This window comes from Equus przewalskii, chromosome 7 (genome assembly GCF_037783145.1).
Source record: "Equus przewalskii isolate Varuska chromosome 7, EquPr2, whole genome shotgun sequence".
NCBI lineage: Eukaryota > Metazoa > Chordata > Mammalia > Perissodactyla > Equidae > Equus > Equus przewalskii.
In genome coordinates, this window is record NC_091837.1 from 30,970,439 (window position 1) to 30,988,030 (window position 17,592).

General features: G+C 49.1%; 2 protein-coding genes across 6 annotated transcripts in view; one reads left to right on the forward strand and one right to left on the reverse strand.

Moving 5' to 3' along the window:
- The window catches only part of POLE (DNA polymerase epsilon, catalytic subunit), a 61,394-nt gene extending 54,050 nt beyond the window's left edge, over window positions 1–7,344 (reverse strand). The window contains exons 1-4 of one of the 2 annotated variants that reach the window (XM_070629398.1): window positions 7,236–7,344; window positions 1,073–1,214; window positions 559–639; window positions 90–134 (exon numbers count right to left, since the gene is read on the reverse strand). In XM_070629398.1, coding sequence (XP_070485499.1) covers window positions 90–134; window positions 559–639; window positions 1,073–1,214; window positions 7,236–7,297 — 330 coding nt within the window. In that variant the 5' untranslated portion in view covers window positions 7,298–7,344. Of the gene's footprint in view, window positions 1–89; window positions 135–558; window positions 640–1,072; window positions 1,215–6,620; window positions 7,138–7,235 lie in introns of those variants that run through there. The other variant, XM_008536358.2, reaches the window with a different exon arrangement.
- Window positions 7,345–7,506: 162 nt separating this feature from the next.
- On the forward strand, window positions 7,507–17,577 carry PXMP2 (peroxisomal membrane protein 2). 4 transcript variants are annotated; one of them, XM_070629412.1, is made up of 6 exons: window positions 7,564–7,822; window positions 9,582–9,698; window positions 10,367–10,622; window positions 11,208–11,370; window positions 14,416–14,535; window positions 17,214–17,577. In XM_070629412.1, exons 1-5 carry the CDS (start codon window positions 7,701–7,703, stop codon window positions 14,511–14,513), a joined length of 756 nt encoding a protein of 251 aa, XP_070485513.1. In that variant the 5' UTR covers window positions 7,564–7,700; the 3' UTR covers window positions 14,514–14,535; window positions 17,214–17,577. The 4 variants fall into 4 exon arrangements, with proteins under 4 accessions (XP_070485515.1, XP_070485514.1, XP_070485513.1 ...); XM_070629414.1 differs by lacking the exon at window positions 10,367–10,622 and having other exon boundaries at window positions 7,507–7,822; XM_070629413.1 differs by lacking the exons at window positions 14,416–14,535; window positions 17,214–17,577 and adding an exon at window positions 12,627–13,353 and having other exon boundaries at window positions 7,562–7,822.
- The last annotated feature ends 15 nt before the right edge of the window (window positions 17,578–17,592 follow it).

Genomic DNA, 17,592 nt, shown 5'->3' on the forward strand with positions numbered 1-17,592 from the left:
CTGTTTCTCTAGAAGTCTCTTGATCTCCAGTTCTGGAGCCCCCACAGGACGAGGCACAGGTCATCTGATTCCATGAACCACAGACTTACCTTTCTGGTTGCAATGTAGAAATACGGCTTGTAGGGCAAGGCCACCTGCAAGAGTCATCAACCCATTCAGGGGCAACAAGAAAGAAAAAGGGAAAAGAGTGAAGACAGGCTGTTTGCTGTTCTACCCGTAAGTGGCCTAGATCCAATACATCCTTGACCTTGACATCTCTTAAGGGAGATGGTGCAACAGGAAATTAGAACCAGCACATATTACAGCGGCAAGAGTCTAAGAAACACAACACTGCTCATCTTTCAGTCTTTCTGAGCTAGCTTCTCTTAGGACATCTTAAGTGGGGACTAATGGGACTTCAAGGGGTCCATGTTCCCGATGGTCTTTGGGCAGCTGCACACTAGAAGCCTCCCAGCTGCTCTCCTCACAGTGGGAGAGGTAAAGGAACAAGGATGATCTTGGGCCCAGCTGAGCCTCATCACTGGGTGGATTTTAGCTTCTTGGAGTTCAAGGGCTTACCTTAAATCTGCTCCCATCGTCTTGAATAAAGTAGTAATCCACTGCACTGACCAAGCGTTTATCTTCATCTAGAACCTCAGTCTATGAGAGAATTAGCCAACACAGCACAAAGTTATCCTCTACACAGTACAAGAGCCCTTTCCTCCGACTCTTTAGGAAATGGAACACTCTAAAAACAAAACCTTTCTCCATCCCTGCATAAACACTACCAGCTGCATTCACAAGAACCGTATCATAACAGCCTCCAAACAGGGCTTTCTCTCAATTTCTCCCCCATCCTTGAAAGGGTTATTCTTATGGGTAACAGGGACGCCCTTCAGCTTAGTCTTCCCAGTGGCCTCTTTATGGCCCAATGATGTTAAAGACAAAAGCTAGAGGGCTACAAACAATCCCATCTCCAACTGTATCGCCCAGACAACAGGTGTCCCCCACTCTCAGACAAAGGCTATGCCCAACAAGGGGTGCAGCCACCATCCTGAATGGGAGGAGGATGGAGGAAAAGCCAGGTGCTCACAGGGTGCATGTTGATGAGCCAGCCGGTCTTCTCACCAGGCTCCCTGAGTCTCTCAAAACCAAACCGCAAATCCATCTTATCCGTCCACTGACTGCGTTCCAGGCGCTTGAGTGCCGAGACAGAGGAAGAGGGGCCATCGTCCCTGAGTGAAGGAGGAAGGAAGTCCAGTCCTCACTGATCATGACGCCACCCATTCCCACAACCCTCAGTCCACCCAGTGTAAGCATTTCAGAGGTGACATGGTAGATGTATCTCTGAAAAGCCTCACATCTGGCAAAACAGCTCATTAAAATAAAAGGACTCATGGGAAAAATATAACTGGGGCAGGACCCTCAAAATCTGTTCAACTCTGTAACCAGAACACTAATAAAAACAACAATCATGCCTGGACACTGCTGCCTCATGGGATATTAAAAATGCACAAAAGTGGGGCCAGCCCTGTGGTGCAGCGGTTAAGTCTGGTGCACTCTACTTTGGCAGCCCAGGTTCATGGGTTCAGATCCCGGTGCAGACCTACACCACTCATCAAGCCATACTGTGGCGGTGACCCACATACAAAACAGAGGAAGACTGGCACAGATGTTAGCTCAGGGCTAATTTTCCTCATGTAAACAACAGAGGAAGACTGGCAACAGAAGTTAGCTTAAAGCAAATCTTCCTCACCAAAAAAAAAAAAAAAAGTACAAAGCACAGTATTTTACTCTTGGGCATTTATCCCAGAGAAATGAAAACTCACATTCACACACAAGCTTGTTTGTGAATGTTCATAGCAGCTTTATTCATTATAGACAAAAAGTGGAAATAGCCCAAATCTTCCTCAGCAGGTGAATAGTTAACCTGTGTTATATCCATCCCATAGAATACTATTTGCAAATAAAAAGCAACAAACTTACTAAATACATGCAATAACTTAGATGGATCTCAAGGGAATTATGCTGAGTGAAAAAAAACCCCTAAAATCACACACTTTATGATTCCACTTATATAGCATTCTTGAAATAAAATTAGAGATGAAGAACAGATTAGTGGCTGCCACGGATGAGGGGAAGGGAGGAATGGAGGTGGTTCTGGCTAGAAAAGAGCAGCATGAGGGGTCCTTGGGATGGAAGTGTTCTGCGTCTAGACTGTGGTACTGCTCACAAATATACAATCCGCACAGGACTAAATACACATACGTACGTGAGTGTCCGTGCATTGTATGCATCTCACTTTCCTGGTGGTGACACTGTTCTCTAGTTATGTAAGATATTACCACTGGGAGAAAGTGGGTTAAGGCTATATGGGGTTTCTTTGTATAATTTCTCACAACTGCACAAGAAGCTACAATTATCTCAAAACAAAAAGTTGTTTCTTTATTTTTTTTTAAATGTTAGTTTCCAAATTTATTAGTTTGTTTCTTGGTAAAATGGAATTAACACTGTCTACAAGATTTTGAAGCATATTATAATAGACAATGAATGTAAAAGCACTTTGAAAACTGCAAAGTTGGCAGCACAGTATAATGTATAAAAAAGCAAGAATACTGATGACCAAGTTGCACTGGATTCTAATTCTGCCAAAAACGAGCAGTCGTGATTAAATCACATGATGCATATGATATGCAGATAGGGTTCTTTGTATACAGTGAGTGCTCAGCAAATAGTATTTATGATATTTATTGAAGATCAATATAAAGGAATATCCACTTTTTGTTGTCTACATTACATTCTGTAATGACAGCTATTTGAAAGAAATGACTTGAACTATTCTACTCATCTGTGTTTTCAGTCATGTAATTTTAGTCAGAAAAATATTTACTGAACACTTCAGGTACGACTCTGTGCCAGGCCCACATAAACAATCCACAGTAGTGGCACAACCTCTAAGGTGCCACAGCACATTTGGGAAGGTGCATCTCACATGAGTCAGTAGGAAAGTGAAACAAGAATGTCTGCAATGCACTGGGCTGCATGGTTTGGCCTCAGTGTATGAGTGTTTAGAGATGGCAGTGATCCAAGCTAAGCCATTTTCTCCTTTACTGGTTGATAAACATTGAAAAGTGGCTTTAATTTCTATAGAGCAGAGTCATTAACCACATTTTTTACAGAGATGTTTTAAACACACAAAAACAAGAGAGTAGAGAGGCAGGTTTATGACTGCTGAGCACAGGTGAAAACTGCAGCCCGCCACCTGAGATTTGTGCAAGGCTGAGGTACACCTCACTTGGGAGGGAGGCCCTGGTGCAGGCACTCATAGGAAGTTCTTCATAGGAAATTTTCTTAAAATAGAGCTGACAGGGCACATATCTGTGCAACACTCCAGCTGAGAGCTTTTTCCTTTCTGACTGAAGATTGTAATTCTACTCCTCTATTCCAATCCCCTTACCTAGGGAAAACTAGAAATGAACCAATATAACCTCCACATTTTAGTGACATCATTCTCCTGTTTACCAATTGCATATGAGCTCACTGGGGTTAGGGAAACACCTGCTGCAGCAGAATAAACTATACCTTAAAAATGTGATATATCTTTCAGGATGCCTGGGTCTACATGTCCATACAACCACATATGGATAAAAATGGGGATATAATATTGTTCTGTGTGAGAGGAATTATCTCAAGTGACAAGGAAACTCACTTCTCAGCTCTATAGTACCAGTACATCTGCCTCAAACTTCCCAAGCCTCTCTCCGGAGAGGATCTTGTAAAAACTCTTCAAACAAATTTTATCATAAACCTTAAATTAAGTGCCTGAAGACTTTCCACCACCAGAACTATCCAAACCTGTTCTGATTCCAGAGCTTAGGTTCATCCCAAATGGTTCAGGTTTTAACTCCACAGGTATGACTGAGACCAGCCCTGATATGGGCTTCCCTACATTAAACCCAGCATATATGGGGTTAAAACCAAAGCACTCTTTCCCTGCTTACTCCCTGGCTCTAGAATCCACTATCCTCCATGGAGACAGACACAGCCAAGGACAGCCACCTGGATTCCTCATCTCCTCCCCACAAGGAGCTACAGGCTGGTGGGAAAGCTGCTGACCAGCAAGGTCACGGGCTCCCTCCTCTCTGCAGTGTCTCAAGGCGAAACACAGGCTGGTGGGAAAGCTCCGACCAGCAAGGCCATATGCTCCCCCTCCCCTACCTAAAACCCCAAATAAAAACCCTTCCTTTTAGCTTTTCGGGGAGTTTGGGATTTCAGCGTTAGCTGCCCTTTCTCCTTGCTCAGCACTGTGCAATAATAAAACTCCTACTTTCTTCCACTACATCCGGTGTCAGAGATTGGCTTGTTGTGCAATGGGTGAGCAAACTCACTTCAGGTTCGATATCATGATCTCATCTAGATAGATCAGAATAATTATGGTTTACCTATCTTCAAAACAAAACAATCCTTTCATTTATTAGCAATCCAACTTAAAAAAAATTGCTAGTTTCTTCTTTAAACCACAGTTCTGAGATTCTAAACCTGTATATTTTTGGCAAGAAGGTCTATTTATTTGCTAAGCCAAGTATATTCTCCACTCCTCAAAAATGTATAGCTAAGAATCAATATCCCATGCCTTTTTGTCTTAATGTAAACAAATGAGCTACTTTGTAAAGCAATGAGCAGAGAAAATATGTACGTGGTTAGAGCAATGCTGACAAGCAGGTGGGAGGTGGTGAGTAGAGATGGTAAACATACATTCCCTGTGCAGAAACAACCAGATTCCCACCACTCTGCGTGCTCGGCCACAAAGGCGTATGTAGGTTAACTAGTTCCCATTCTTGCTAGACTGCTCTCCCTAAAAGTTTTTTTTTTTTTTTTTTTTTTGAGGAAGACTGGCCCTGAGCTAACATCCATACCCATCTTTCTCTACTTTATATGTGGGACACCTACCACAGCATGGCTTGCCAAGCAGTGCCATGTCAGCACCTGGGATCCAGGCCGGCGAACCCCGGGCTGCCCAAGTGGAAGGTATGAACTTAACTGCTGTGCCACCGGGCCAGCCCTCCCTAAAAGTTCTTCATATGCTCTTCCAAAAAATAGGGCAACGTGGGTTGTTGCACAGTAATCCAGGTCTCAAAGGCGTTCTCTCCCAACTATTCAGATATTCATTCCTTCCTTCCACCACCTCTCATTTCCAAGCCTCTGATTCTGGCCCCTTGCTAAGTGTCTCCAGGTTCTTAGGATACCACAGTTCTTGATGAAACTATACGACCACTCCATCTCTGACCACTACTAGATTTCTCCACAAAGTGAGTGTTTCTAAAACATTGCCCTATCATTTGACCTTGCAATTCCATTTCTAAGAATTTATGCCAAGGAGGGGCCGGCCTGGTGGCACAGTGGTTAAGTTTGCACGTTCCCTTCGGTGGCCTGGGGTTTGCCAGCCCAGATCCTGGGTGTGGACATGGCACCACTTGGCAAGCCATGCTGTGGTAGGCATCCCACATATAAAGTAGAGGAAGATGGGCACGGATGTCAGCTCAGGGCCAGTCTTCCCCAGCAAAAAGGAGGAGGATTGGCAGCAGTTAGCTCAGGGCTAACCTTCCTCAAAAAAAAAAAAAGAATTTATGCCAAGGAAACTGATGTGCAGGAAATAATTTTTTTCCATGCAGATGTTCATCACAGCTTTGTTTATGAGGGAAAAAAGGAAGCAGTCTAAATAAGCTAAATATACAAAACAATAGTTAAAGGGAATTTAAAAAAGATTTGAACCAAGGTTGTGCAGAATTCATGTCCTTAATTACCGTATTTCACCCACTGTTAATTTATAAACAGAAACAGACAGAGAATTGTTTCTTAAGAATCACTCTTCCTTTGCCTGAAGATATTCCCTGCGTCACCTTCACTTGAAGAACAGAATGACCTATTTCAAGAGATTATAACCACCTGTTGTAGGCAGCATACCGACTCCTCCTCAAAGAGGTCTCTGTCCTCATCCTGGGAACTTGTGTTACCTCGAATGACAAAGGGACTTTGCAGGCATGATTACGTCCAGGACTTTGAGACGGGGGTTATCCAGGTAGGCCCAACATAAGCACCAGGGTCCTTCTAAGAGGGAGACAGGAGGGCCAGCAGAATCAGAGGCAGACTGGAGGTGTGACACTTGGTTTCGAAGATGGAGGAAGGAGCCACAACACAAGGAATGCAGTGGCCGAAGGGGCCCCTAGAAGCTCCAGAGGCCGGGAAACAGATTCTCCCCTAGAGCCTTCAGCACGAAGGAAACCCTAACGACCTCCTGATTCTTAGGACTCCTGACCTTAGAAACGTAAGAGAGCAAACTTGCCTTAAGCCACTAAGTGGTAATTTGCTAACAGCAGCAACGGCAAAGCAACACACTGCCACACTGTATGACTGCTTAGCCTCTAAAACATCCGGATCCAGTTTAAATAAAAGCACAGAACTGGATTCCAGGCCTTGCTAGAGGGCAGAGACATTCAGCCCGAGGTCCAGAGCTTCATCAAAACCCAGGCTGAGCGAAGCGCTGCTCACGACTCTCTCCAGGCGTGCAGCGTCCACACTGCACCCCTCCAACCCGGGTCTATCCTCGCACGCGATCCGGAACCCGCGCCCTCGGAGCCCACCTCCTCCCCAGCTGCCCCGAGCTGCACGCCGCACTCTCTCCCGGGCCGGTGCGAAGTCCGGAAGACGGGACAGCTGCGACGACGACGACAGCGCCCTCCACTGGCCGCTCGCCGCACGACACACGCCGCCCGCGCGCTCGCACCCGCTCACTCGGTTCTCACGGCCACCGGAGGCGCGCGGGCGCGGACCAGAGGGGCCCGGCCTCTCGGGTCCTCACGCGGACTAAGGAGGCGCCGGACACGGCACTGAGCACGGTGACCGTCGCTGTCCCCACCGCCTCGCTCGGCCTCCGCTGCGACGGCTCGGCTGGGGCTGTATCGCCCCAGCTCCGCTCCGGCTCGAGGACGCGCCCAGCCCGGCTGCGCCCGTGCGGACACGGCCGCGGAACAGGGCGAGACGCGGCGCCGCCACGGCCCCCGGGGCGCGTCAGGACGCGGCGCTGGGCACGGTCGGCCGCCGCCCGCAGGGCCGCCGAGGCGCGCACGCCCCGCGCGGGGAGGAGCGGAGCCAGCCCGCGCGGGCTTCCTGCCGGCCTCGGGGGACGCCTCGGCCGTGAGCCCAGAGCCTCCGCAGGAGGGGAGGGCCAGCGCCCGCCCGCCCGGGGCACCCCTCACCGGCTCGCCTCGCCGTCCGCGCCCGGCTCCGCGCGCCGCCGCCCGCTGTTCCTCAGAACCATCGCGCCGCCGCAGCTTCTCGGGAGAAATTTGGCGCGCTCCCACCAACTCTCGCGAGAGACCGGAAGCGCCCCACCGCCCAATCAGGATGCTCATCGTGCCCCGCCCCGCCGAGCTCCAATCGCCGCGGGCGCCCGAGGGGAGGTGGCCCGTCGGAACTCGGGTGAGATGTGCGCAGGCGCGCGGACCTCCAATCGCTGCCGGCGCCCGAGGGGCGGTGGCCCGTTAGGGACTCCAGGCAAAGTGTTCGGAGGCGCGCGCCCCGCACGGCGGCGTCTGCGGGCGGCGCTGCGGGCCACAGTGGGGTGGGAAATGTCAGGCCGTCCCCGCCCCGCGCCCCGCGCCCCGCGCCGGGCGGGCTGAGGTGGGGTCGGTGCCCCGGCGGGCGCGGCGTAGGGGGAGGCGATGGCGCCGGCGGCGTCGAAGCTGCGGGCCGAGGCCGGGCTCCAGGCGCTCCCGCGGCGGGCGCTCGCCCAGTACCTGCGCCTCCTGCAGCTCTACCCGGTGCTCACCAAGGCGGCCACCAGGTCGGCGCGGAGGGGACGGGACCGGGCGGGGGGCGGCCCGGAGCATGACCCCGCCTGGAGCTCAGACGGCCCGGAGCACCACCCGGCCGGGAGCTCGGACGGCCCGGAGCGTGACCCGGCCCGGAGCCGCGACCGCCCCAGTGACCCAGCTACATAGATACATCTTACATGGGGGGTTGAGTGTGAAAGGCAAAAATCCTTGTGTATCAAAATGACCCTCCAAAAACCTTAATTAACCAGAGAGCTTAGCATACGCGGTTTTGTGTATTCGGTTCCGGAAGGTAATTCGTAGGCATTCTAGAATGTGAACTCCAGGGAGCCAGACTAAAGGAATGCACGAAGGACTCCCTGCAGACCCCTGGGCCTTTGGTCCCTCTGCCCTAGAGGGACCGTCCCGAGGCAATGGGGCCCAGCTTCTCTGCGCTTGGCTGCCGCAACCGCACGGCTTGTTAGTGCCTGCATTCGTTCTGCCAGTTAGAATGGCGGTGGGTAGATGCCTTGAGGAAAGCACAGGAGCCTGGGCAGGGTGGGAGGTGTTCAGTTTATTTTGTTCTGCAGCTTTGCATTTGGGAGAAAACTGACAAAGCACTCTCTGTGCTGCTGACTAACGCCACCGTTTGATTTGGAGCACTAAACTTTTCACGAGACATCTCCCCTTCATTACTTAATTTCATAAGTTTGTCCTTTTTTATTAACTCAGTCTTTCATAAATATGTACGGAGTGCTTCTTGTGTGCTGGGCATCAGCAGTGATTAAGATAGGTGGGTAAGGTCCCTACCCTCGTGGAGCTGGCATTCTAGTGAAGAGCTAGACAAAAAGCAGATAAATATATAACACAGGTAAAGTGGTCAGGGACGTTTTATCTGAGGAGGTGACATTTGAAGGGAGGTAACAGGCCATGCAAAGAAGGGAAGCAAAACCTCTCTGGGCAGAGGGCACAGCAGGTGCAAAGGTCTGGAGAGAGGAGCTAGCTAATGATGGAGGAGTGGAAAAAGGTCTGTGTCTCTGGAGAAAATGAGCAGTGAGCAAGGGAGAGAATAAGAAAGAAGTAACCAAGGATCAGATCAAGAAGGTCCTTATTGTCCATACTAAGAAGTTTGGATTTTATAGCTCAGAGAGCTTCTCAGAAGGCAGCTATAGACCAAGCCTTGGAGCAACTGGGCATTCTCCACCTTTTTATTGAAATTTTTATTGTGATACGTGTAGAGTCACATGCAGTTGCAAGAAATAATACAGGGAGATCCCTTACACACTTTGCCCAGTTTATCCCATTGAAAACATTTTGTAAAGCTGTAGTACGTATCACAACCAGGACACTGGCATGGATACAGTCACAGATCACATTCAGACTTCACACCCAGCTTTGCTTGTCCTCGAGTGTGTGCCTGTGTTTGTTCTATGCAGTTCATGCATGTATAGGTTAGTGTATCCACCACCACAGTCAAATACAGAAACGTTCACCGTAAGGATACTTCCTGTTGCCCTTTTATAACCACACACACCCCCACACACAGGATAACCTTTTGCCAAATTGTAGTATAATATCACAATCAGGAAACTGACATTGATACAGTCCACCAATTGGGAAGCTGTATGTGTGTGTGGATGTTAACTTCCACGGTCTCTACCTTTTGATGTACGGACCTTACACTGCGCTTGCTTTAGTAAGGATTCCTCTCCACCCCTCCCCAGCATGATCTCAGGAACAGATGCCCTCCTGCTGTTTGCTCCTGTTTTCTGATTACCTCTCTGTCCACAGTGCCATGTTGTCAGCACTTGGGAACTTCCTGGCCCAGATATTTGAGCAGCAGCAGAAAAAAGAAAACTGCTCTCAAAAGCTAGATGTCATTGGGCCTCTCAGATATGCCATTTATGGGTGAGTTCCATAAGGGGCTGGTTTACCCAATAGCAGACTAAGTGCTACAAAGGGAGGGGATCAAGCCCAGGTTTCTGAAATGAGCTAATCTGGAAAAATAATTTTTAAAAAGCATTGAAATAATCACGGGAAAAATCAGAACAGTGGATAATGTTAACTTCACTTTTTGTAGTTTTCATGTGGTTCTTCTTTTGAATTGTATGGGTGGGTGGCTGGCTTTTTTGGGCTGAGAGACCTGAGGGCAGATAAACTCACCTGAACCAGACTTCAAGACTCAAAGTGTCTGAAAGAGGAAAACAGACTCAAATGTGGTCAGTTAGTTTCTGTTGTTATTTTCATAGGGGAAACATCCAGAAAAATACTTAGGTATCCTGAAAAATGTCAGTTTCTGAACCACTTTTTGAGTTGCAGTAGCATGGAGATTCGGGAGTTTTACCACTTAAGTCCACCCTGAGTTCTCTGGCCAACATGGATTTGTATACATGGATTCTTTTGAAGTCTTTTGCAATGAGAGTGATTTTCTTTTCAATTCAAAATCCCCAAATATCATTTTTGTATCTGCGAGCATGCTAACGAGTCATCCCAGCTCTTTCCGTGGTGTATTTGGAGCCGTGATCCCGCAGACAGGGAGTGGACCAGACTCACCAGGAGGCTTTATCCAATCACAGCTTTCCATCCTCAAGACTTCCGTGCTCCTCCCACCAGAACTCCGGCTCTAGGCTGCTTCACATTCTCTGGCAGGGGGGGAAAAGGCAACTGAGAACCACTTGTTTAAAGACATCCGCGTCAGGTAGAAGACCCGTGGGTCCCTTCTTTTCATCGCTGAATTTTGTGGAGCTGCAGGTCTGTTGTCCCAAGGATACGGCGGCTTGCTTCAGTTCTCTCCCGAGCGCTCCACACTTTGGAAGAACACTAGCAACGCAGGCAAGCCAGTGTGCTCACCAGATTTCACTCTTGCTAATTACCTGAGAGGGTTTGATGGAAAGCTCTAACACCAGCGATGCGTCCAGTTATTTATTATCAAACACCTTCTCTGAGCCAGGTCATGTTCTGGGCACTGAACAGACAGGCGTGATCCTGTCTTGTGCTGTTTGCCTTGTGGGGGCGAAGAGAGAGCACTGTAACTAAACCAAGGAGCCTGTGACATGTACTGATAAATGCTTTGAAGAAAATGAACAGGGCCCAGAGTGGAGAGTGGCTGGGAGAGCAGTGGGTTCATTATGCAGGTGCAAGTGGGAAAGAACTCTCCGAGCTGACAGTGTTGAGGAGGAGCCGGCCCCTTGAAGGTTAGGGGGACCCAAGGTAGGAACAAGTCTGGTCTGTGAGAGACAGGAAAGAATGCTTGAAGTAGATTCAAAGAAAGCATGTTTTCCAGAAGGACCGCACAGACCAGTGCTGAGGGACCACAGGGAGGCAAGGTTTAGGAGCTGGGGTTTGGGGGTGAAGCTGGGCCCCGGAAGGGCACGTCTAGAGCGGCAGTCCAGCTCACCCGCCACCACGGGGCCGCAGGTTCTTCTTCACAGGGCCACTGAGTCACCACTTCTACCTCTTCCTGGAGCACTGGATCCCTCCCGAGGTCCCCTTGGCCGGGGTCAAGAGGCTCCTCCTGGACCGCCTCCTCTTTGCACCGGCCTTCCTGTTGGTGTTCTTCCTCGTCATGAACTTCCTGGAGGTTGGTCTGCCCTGTAACACTTACGACAGCTCTTCGTTTGCCACAGGGATTCTTAATCTGGCATCAGTGGGTGGAATTCAGAGGGTCTGTGACCTGTTCCCTGCACTCAGAGTTTCACATTTTCTTCTATGAATCTTGGAGGCCAGCCACCATCATGTTAACAGCACCTGTTGGTCCACAGGAGAAATCACAGATATTCTGATACCACACAGGAGTTGTTCATTCCTTACACCTGCTGTCAGTTCTTGTCACTAAATGTGTCAATAAATATGCACATATACTAGTTTATTATAAAATTCTTTCCTGAATATTTTGATAGCTGTATTTCAGTATAATTGGTTCCTTTGTAGTCCTATATATTTTATTTTATGCATTACAAAACACGATTCTCAGAAGGGGACCCATGGGCTTCATCAGACTGCCAAAGAGATCCTTGGTACAGAAGTTTCAGACCCCTCGTGATGTTGCAGAAGCCTGTGCTAATTCAGTGCCAGGACAGTATAAGTGCTTTGAAGAGGTTAACTTATCGGCATAAACTTAACATCAGAACCCACCACATGAGAGGTGTGTTCCCTTCAGCTGCTCACCACCTCCTCTGTGCACTGTGTGCCAAAGATGTGCCACATTCTGCCCTGGAAGTAATTTGTTTCAGCCAATCACAGCAGGTAAATGATTCTCACCCAGGTTTGATTTTGAAACGGCATCTTGGTTTCTTGTTACTAAGGAGAGCCCCTTGTTGTCTAAAGTGACCCTGGGGGAGTAGGAAAGATGTTTAAACTTAACTGTGATTGCTAGCTAGTCCATACTAGTAAACTAAGAAATGTTGGGAAGTCCTGAGGAAGTCTGGGGCAGGAGGAAGCAGAGGGTGCCTGCATTAGAAGTGAGGGGGCCATGGTGTTTTCTCCTTGTTTTCTTTCCAAATAGATAGGGAATGTATTTTCATCAAAAAACAAAAACCCTGTACGTATATGTCAAATGTTACCAACATGCATAGAGTACCCAACACATAAATGATACATGTGGGACCACACTATACCACACACACTACAGATGCTCCTGCTTCCAGCATTTTTGATCAGAGACACCGTGTTAGACTGCACAGCATTTCACCATCTGCCTGTCCCTTTTGTATAAGTGTTCCTGTTAGGTTAAACCCTAGAATTGTGTCCAGAAAGGCTGCTCCTGTCTGCCCTCCCTGTAGTAGTGCAGAATAATAGCAACAGCTGACATTTACTGAGTTCTTGCTTTGTTCCCAGCTCTGCATTGAGCGCTTCCTGTCCTATGAGCCTCACGTCAACTCCATTTGACAGCTGAAGAAGCTGACCCATGTGGGCAATTACTGGCTTGTGCATCCTTCAGTCAGGATTCAGACCTAAGCTTTGTGACTCCAGAACGCTTCCCTCATGGCTTTTCCCCTGTGTGAGGCTGCTTTTCCACACTCTTGACCACCGTGATGGGATTTTTCTTTTAAGTAGTTTGCAATCTGATAGATGAAAAATATTTTAATTTACTTATCTTTATGAGGTTGATCACCTTATTATAAGCTTATCTGCATTTCTTCTGTGACCTTTGCTTATTTTCTGTTGCTTATTACTTTTCTATTACTTATTTGTAATAGAAATACTTATTACACTTATTATTTTCTGTTATTGCTTTTCTCTTACTTATTTGTATATTTGTATATATTAAGGTATCAATCTTTTGCCAAATACAAGTTGCAGATATTTTTCCATTTTTTAGGTGTCTTTTTAAACTTCATATAAAGTTAGAACATTTGTATAAAGTTAAAAATTTTGTTATATTAAATTTTTTGTAGTGTCTCTATACTGAAGTTTAAAAACTTAATGTATTGAAATCTAGCATTCTTTTCTTTTGTGGTCTTCCTTAAAGGAAGATATTGGAAACATTCTTTTATGCTTTCTTCTAATCATTTTGTACATTTTGATAAACCCAAAGATAATAGAAATATTCTCCTATACTTTCCTCTAGTATTCTGGTTTTGTTTTTATTTATAGTGGGAGAAATACTTGTGTCTTGGTGTTTTCCGCTTAAATAGTAAATTTTCTCATTATCATTTATTGGAAAATCCTGGTATTTTGAAATGTTAACTTTATCTTAGTCTCATTCTCATATGTACAGTTCATTATCTGGACTCCGTTCCTTTGATGGGTTCTGTTCATTTCCATTGTATGTCTTTGTTTGTTTGTTTTTTTGGCTGCTGCTACCAGGCTCTGGTTTTTTTCTTTTTGGTGAGGAAGATTGGCCCTGAACTAACATCTGTTGCCAATCTTCCTGTTTTGCTTTTTTTCTCCCCAAAGCCCCAGTACATAGCTGTAGATCATAGTTGTAAGTCCTTCTAGTTCTTCCGTGTGGGGTGCTGCCACAGCATGGCTTGATGAGCACTTTATAGGTCTGTGCCCAGGATCCGAACCTGCGAATGCCAGGCTGCTGAAGGGGAGTGGGCGAACTTAACCACTACGCCACCAGGCTGGCCCCTCAGACCCTTTTAATTACCGTAATGTGATAGTATTTTTTAAATCTCGAGTAGAGTTTGCCTGCCTTCGTCATTCTTTTTCAAGATGGCTATTCTTATGCCTTTATCCTTCCAGATGACATTTAAAATCAATTTATTGGGGTCCGTTAAAAAAAAAAAAAAAAAACTCTTGACAAGGTTTGAATGGAAATGCATCAGCTTTGGAGATTATTTGGGAAGGAATTGACAGCTGAGCCATAAGTAGCAGTTCTGGTGCCCAGGGCCATGGCATGAATCACACCATCAGATGGGATGAGGGTCCTGGACCAGCGGCTCAAAGGTGTGAGCCTGGGCTGCTGCACTGTTCTGAAGATTTTCTAAGTGAGGGGTTAGCTCCTTAGAGCTGCTCTGCTGCTTAAGCACACGTGTGTGCTGTCTACATAGAAACGGGACAAACCTCACAGTTTAAAAACCACTGTGTTAGCGTTTGGGCCCCTGCAGACCCTGGTGCCCCAATTTCTGTCCGCCGGGTAGTGGTGATTGCTCAGCGCCTGCATTTCCCTCTTCTCCAGGGGAGGGACGCGGCCGCCTTCGCTGCCAAGATGAGAAGAGGATTCTGGCCGGCGCTGCAGATGAACTGGCGAGTCTGGACCCCGGTGCAGTTTATTAACATCAACTACGTCCCTTTGCAGGTGAGGCCAGCCCGGCATCGCGCAGAGCCCGAGGGGCTTCAGCCTCCACCAAAGGCCATTTCCCCCCAGCCTTTTTTCTTGCAACAGTCTGGTTTTCTCGAGCCTCCGTGTCGCCCACATTCGGGATTCCTTCCAGGGCGTTCCTGCCGCCTGGAATCCTTGAGTTTCGGATTCGGAGCCCTCTCCCAAGTGGTGCCCACGCTTTGTCCATGCATCCCGCAAGTGTTTACAAAAGCCCCCGTCCAGGGACAGCGTTCGGGGGTCTCTGGTGACGAAGGGTTCCCAGTGCCAAGGAGCGGCCGGTGCCACGAGGCGCAGGAGGCGGGCCGGGGCGGCCTCACCTGCAGTGACGTCAGAGCCACACCTGAGCGGCAGGGGGGCGGGGCCGGCCCGGGACAAAGTGCAGAGAGAACGCGCCACCTAGGCTACGAGTGACGGGCGCTTTGGGCTCCGGGGGCCGCCGTCGGAGGCTGGCGAGGAGGTTGGGGCCGCTCCGAGCGCGGTGGGAGCCGGGAGGGTCTGAGCAGGAAGCGGCCGCCGGGACCCCCGCAGAGCGGGCGCAGCTGGCCGGCCTTGGTGCCGCACAAATACGGACCGCCCGCCACGCCACCTGGGGAGGCCAGCACTCCTTGGGTCGCCGGCCTCACCATTATCCAGTCTTTACACACCGAGCACGGCCCATCTATGTCGGGCGCCCAAGACCACTCCCAGGGTTGGAGATTTGCTGGAAGGGCTCATGGCCTAGATTTATGACAGCCACGCAGCAAGGATATACAACTGGTTCCTAGGAATCCCGCGCTGGCTTCCTGTGCTCCCTCCCTCCATGAGGGTCACACAGAGCAAGCTCTGGACCACCAACAAAATGCGGCAACACATGCGCCGTGGTTCTGCCCAGGGTGGAGTTTATTGAGGGCTGGTCGCCTAGGCATCTCCGCCTGGCACATACCCACATTCCATATTCCCAGGAGAGCAGAAGTTCAGCATAAACCACCCTGTCTTTGCCAGCAGTCTAGGCACAGGGAGCCCTTCTTAGTTGGGGAAGATGGGAACACTACCGGGCCATTCCAAGGACAGTGGCCTCCATGTTAACCATTTTCTGCATACCATCTAAGTAACCTAGGAGACTAGCTCATAAAGCCTAGATCCACCCCTGCCCCAGAGAGAGGAGGGAAACAGACCCGGGGCAGGACCCCCTTGGGAAACAGCTACATGGAAAGGATGGGAAGGGGGAGGGATGTGCAGGCTCTGTAGACACACACACAGGAAGGAGCAGGAAGCCGGGAGAGGGCGTGACAGACACCTGCAGCACAGGTTGCAGGGGGTTAAAGCAAAACGAGAAGCAGCTTCCATCGCTTTAACAATAACCCTTATCAGTGACCTTCCCAAGAGCTGCAAGTGGCTGAATGGGGCTGGAAGCCAGATTGCTGGGAATTGAGGAGAGGAGTGGGTGGGGAAGTAGAAAAGAAACCACAAGAGTAGAAAATTCTCTCCAGAAGTTTGTGAAAAGGTGGGGAGAAAGGACAGTGAGAAGAGAGCCAGGGAAGAGGGCTTTGAGCTGCGTTGTAGGCACAATGCAGATGCACACCTGCGCCCCTAAGGGGAGGGGATGGGATTTGGGGTAGGCAGAGAGAGGCTTTAGACAGAGGGCCCCTCTTCCCTGTGGCAAGAGAGAAGAGGTGACTGTTTACTGGGGACCTCCTGTTCACCCTTTCCCTTTCCTCTGGGAGGACGGAGGGCAGACCAGGCCGGACTGAGGGGAGAGGAGGTGGGATGGGTATTTTGAGGGGAATAAAGAAGGGGTAAATTTGTGGTGAACAGGAGAGGGAGCTGACTGGAGACCCTCATACACATGGGCCTGGGCTTGGGGGAGGCGAGAAGGCGGGGAGGAGCGAGGTTTTTTCCTGGGAGTACAGCCAAGGAACAGGAAGGTCAAGGAACCACAGCTGTGAGCTGTGGACTCTCAGGTCCATAGAGAAGGACTGACGACGCGAGGGAGCAGAATAGCTGAGGACGCCGAGAGACTGGAAAGTGGAACCCCTCCAAGTGGTTTAGGGACAGAGCTGCAAGGCTGTGGTCTGAATTTCCATTTTAGGTGGTTGCAGATGAGCACTTCAGGGGCAATGGAATTTATTCAACAAATCTTTACTGAGCAGCTACTGTGTGCCCCACTGCTCTGGGCTCTGGGGACACAGTGATTAACGAGATAGACCAGACTGCTACTTTCATGGAGCTTATGTGCTGAGACTCAGTGACTGACTAAAGGAGATCTCAGGTGGGAGTATGTCTGTCAGATCATCAAAGCAGGGTAATGGGACAGTGACGGGTTAGAGTGAAGAGCAGGCCATTGTGGGTGTCAGGGAGGGGCTGAGTGAAGCCACCCACATGATGGCCAGCCCTGGGGTGAGAGGCTAAACTGGGAGCTAATGTGCTCAGTGGAGGAGGTAAGGCACATTTGCTGTTTTCCCTAGTGGCCTGGAAACATCAGGCAGCGACTGTTTGTCCTCCTCACCCCTCTCTGCTGGGGGCCTAGCACAGTGCTTGTACAAATGTAAAGGCTCAGTGAGGACAACAGTGGGTGGGTGCACTGACCAATGAATGAACTCTGTCCTGGGAGACCGGCGCCTGAGAAGTACGGTCGGGGCCTCGCACTTATCTGCGGCCTCTGTTCTCTTCGGCAGTTCCGGGTGCTTTTCGCCAATCTGGTGGCTCTCTTCTGGTACACCTACCTGGCCTCTCTGAGGAAGTGAAGATGGCCTGGAGAGAACGTGAGACACACTGCCGACATGGGTCTGGGGGAAATGCTCACCTGCCAAGAACGGGAGCGGAAACAACCCAGTCAGGACTTCATTTGACTCTAGATCATGTGATTCAAGATGCTCTAAAATGATGGAGAAACAGAAACCTCTTAATGTCAGAATCTTGTGTTTTGAAAAGGCAATAGCTCTCTTCAGGTAGTGCTGCCCCAGAAACATAAAATACGGTAGAGATGATTTCACTTGTCACCTTGGGTTGAATTAGGATCACAATAAATTTTAAAGCAGCTTTTTCAGTGGTGAT

Bases quoted from the DNA above. Each gene is read 5' to 3' on its own strand.
- PXMP2 (XM_070629412.1), top strand. From the start codon at position 7,701: ATGGCGCCGGCGGCGTCGAAGCTGCGGGCCGAGGCCGGGCTCCAGGCG. The intron at 7,823-9,581 runs GTCGGCGCGGAG...CTCTGTCCACAG, and splicing joins CTCACCAAGGCGGCCACCAG to TGCCATGTTGTCAGCACTTG. The intron at 9,699-10,366 runs GTGAGTTCCATA...ATCCAATCACAG, and splicing joins CTCAGATATGCCATTTATGG to CTTTCCATCCTCAAGACTTC.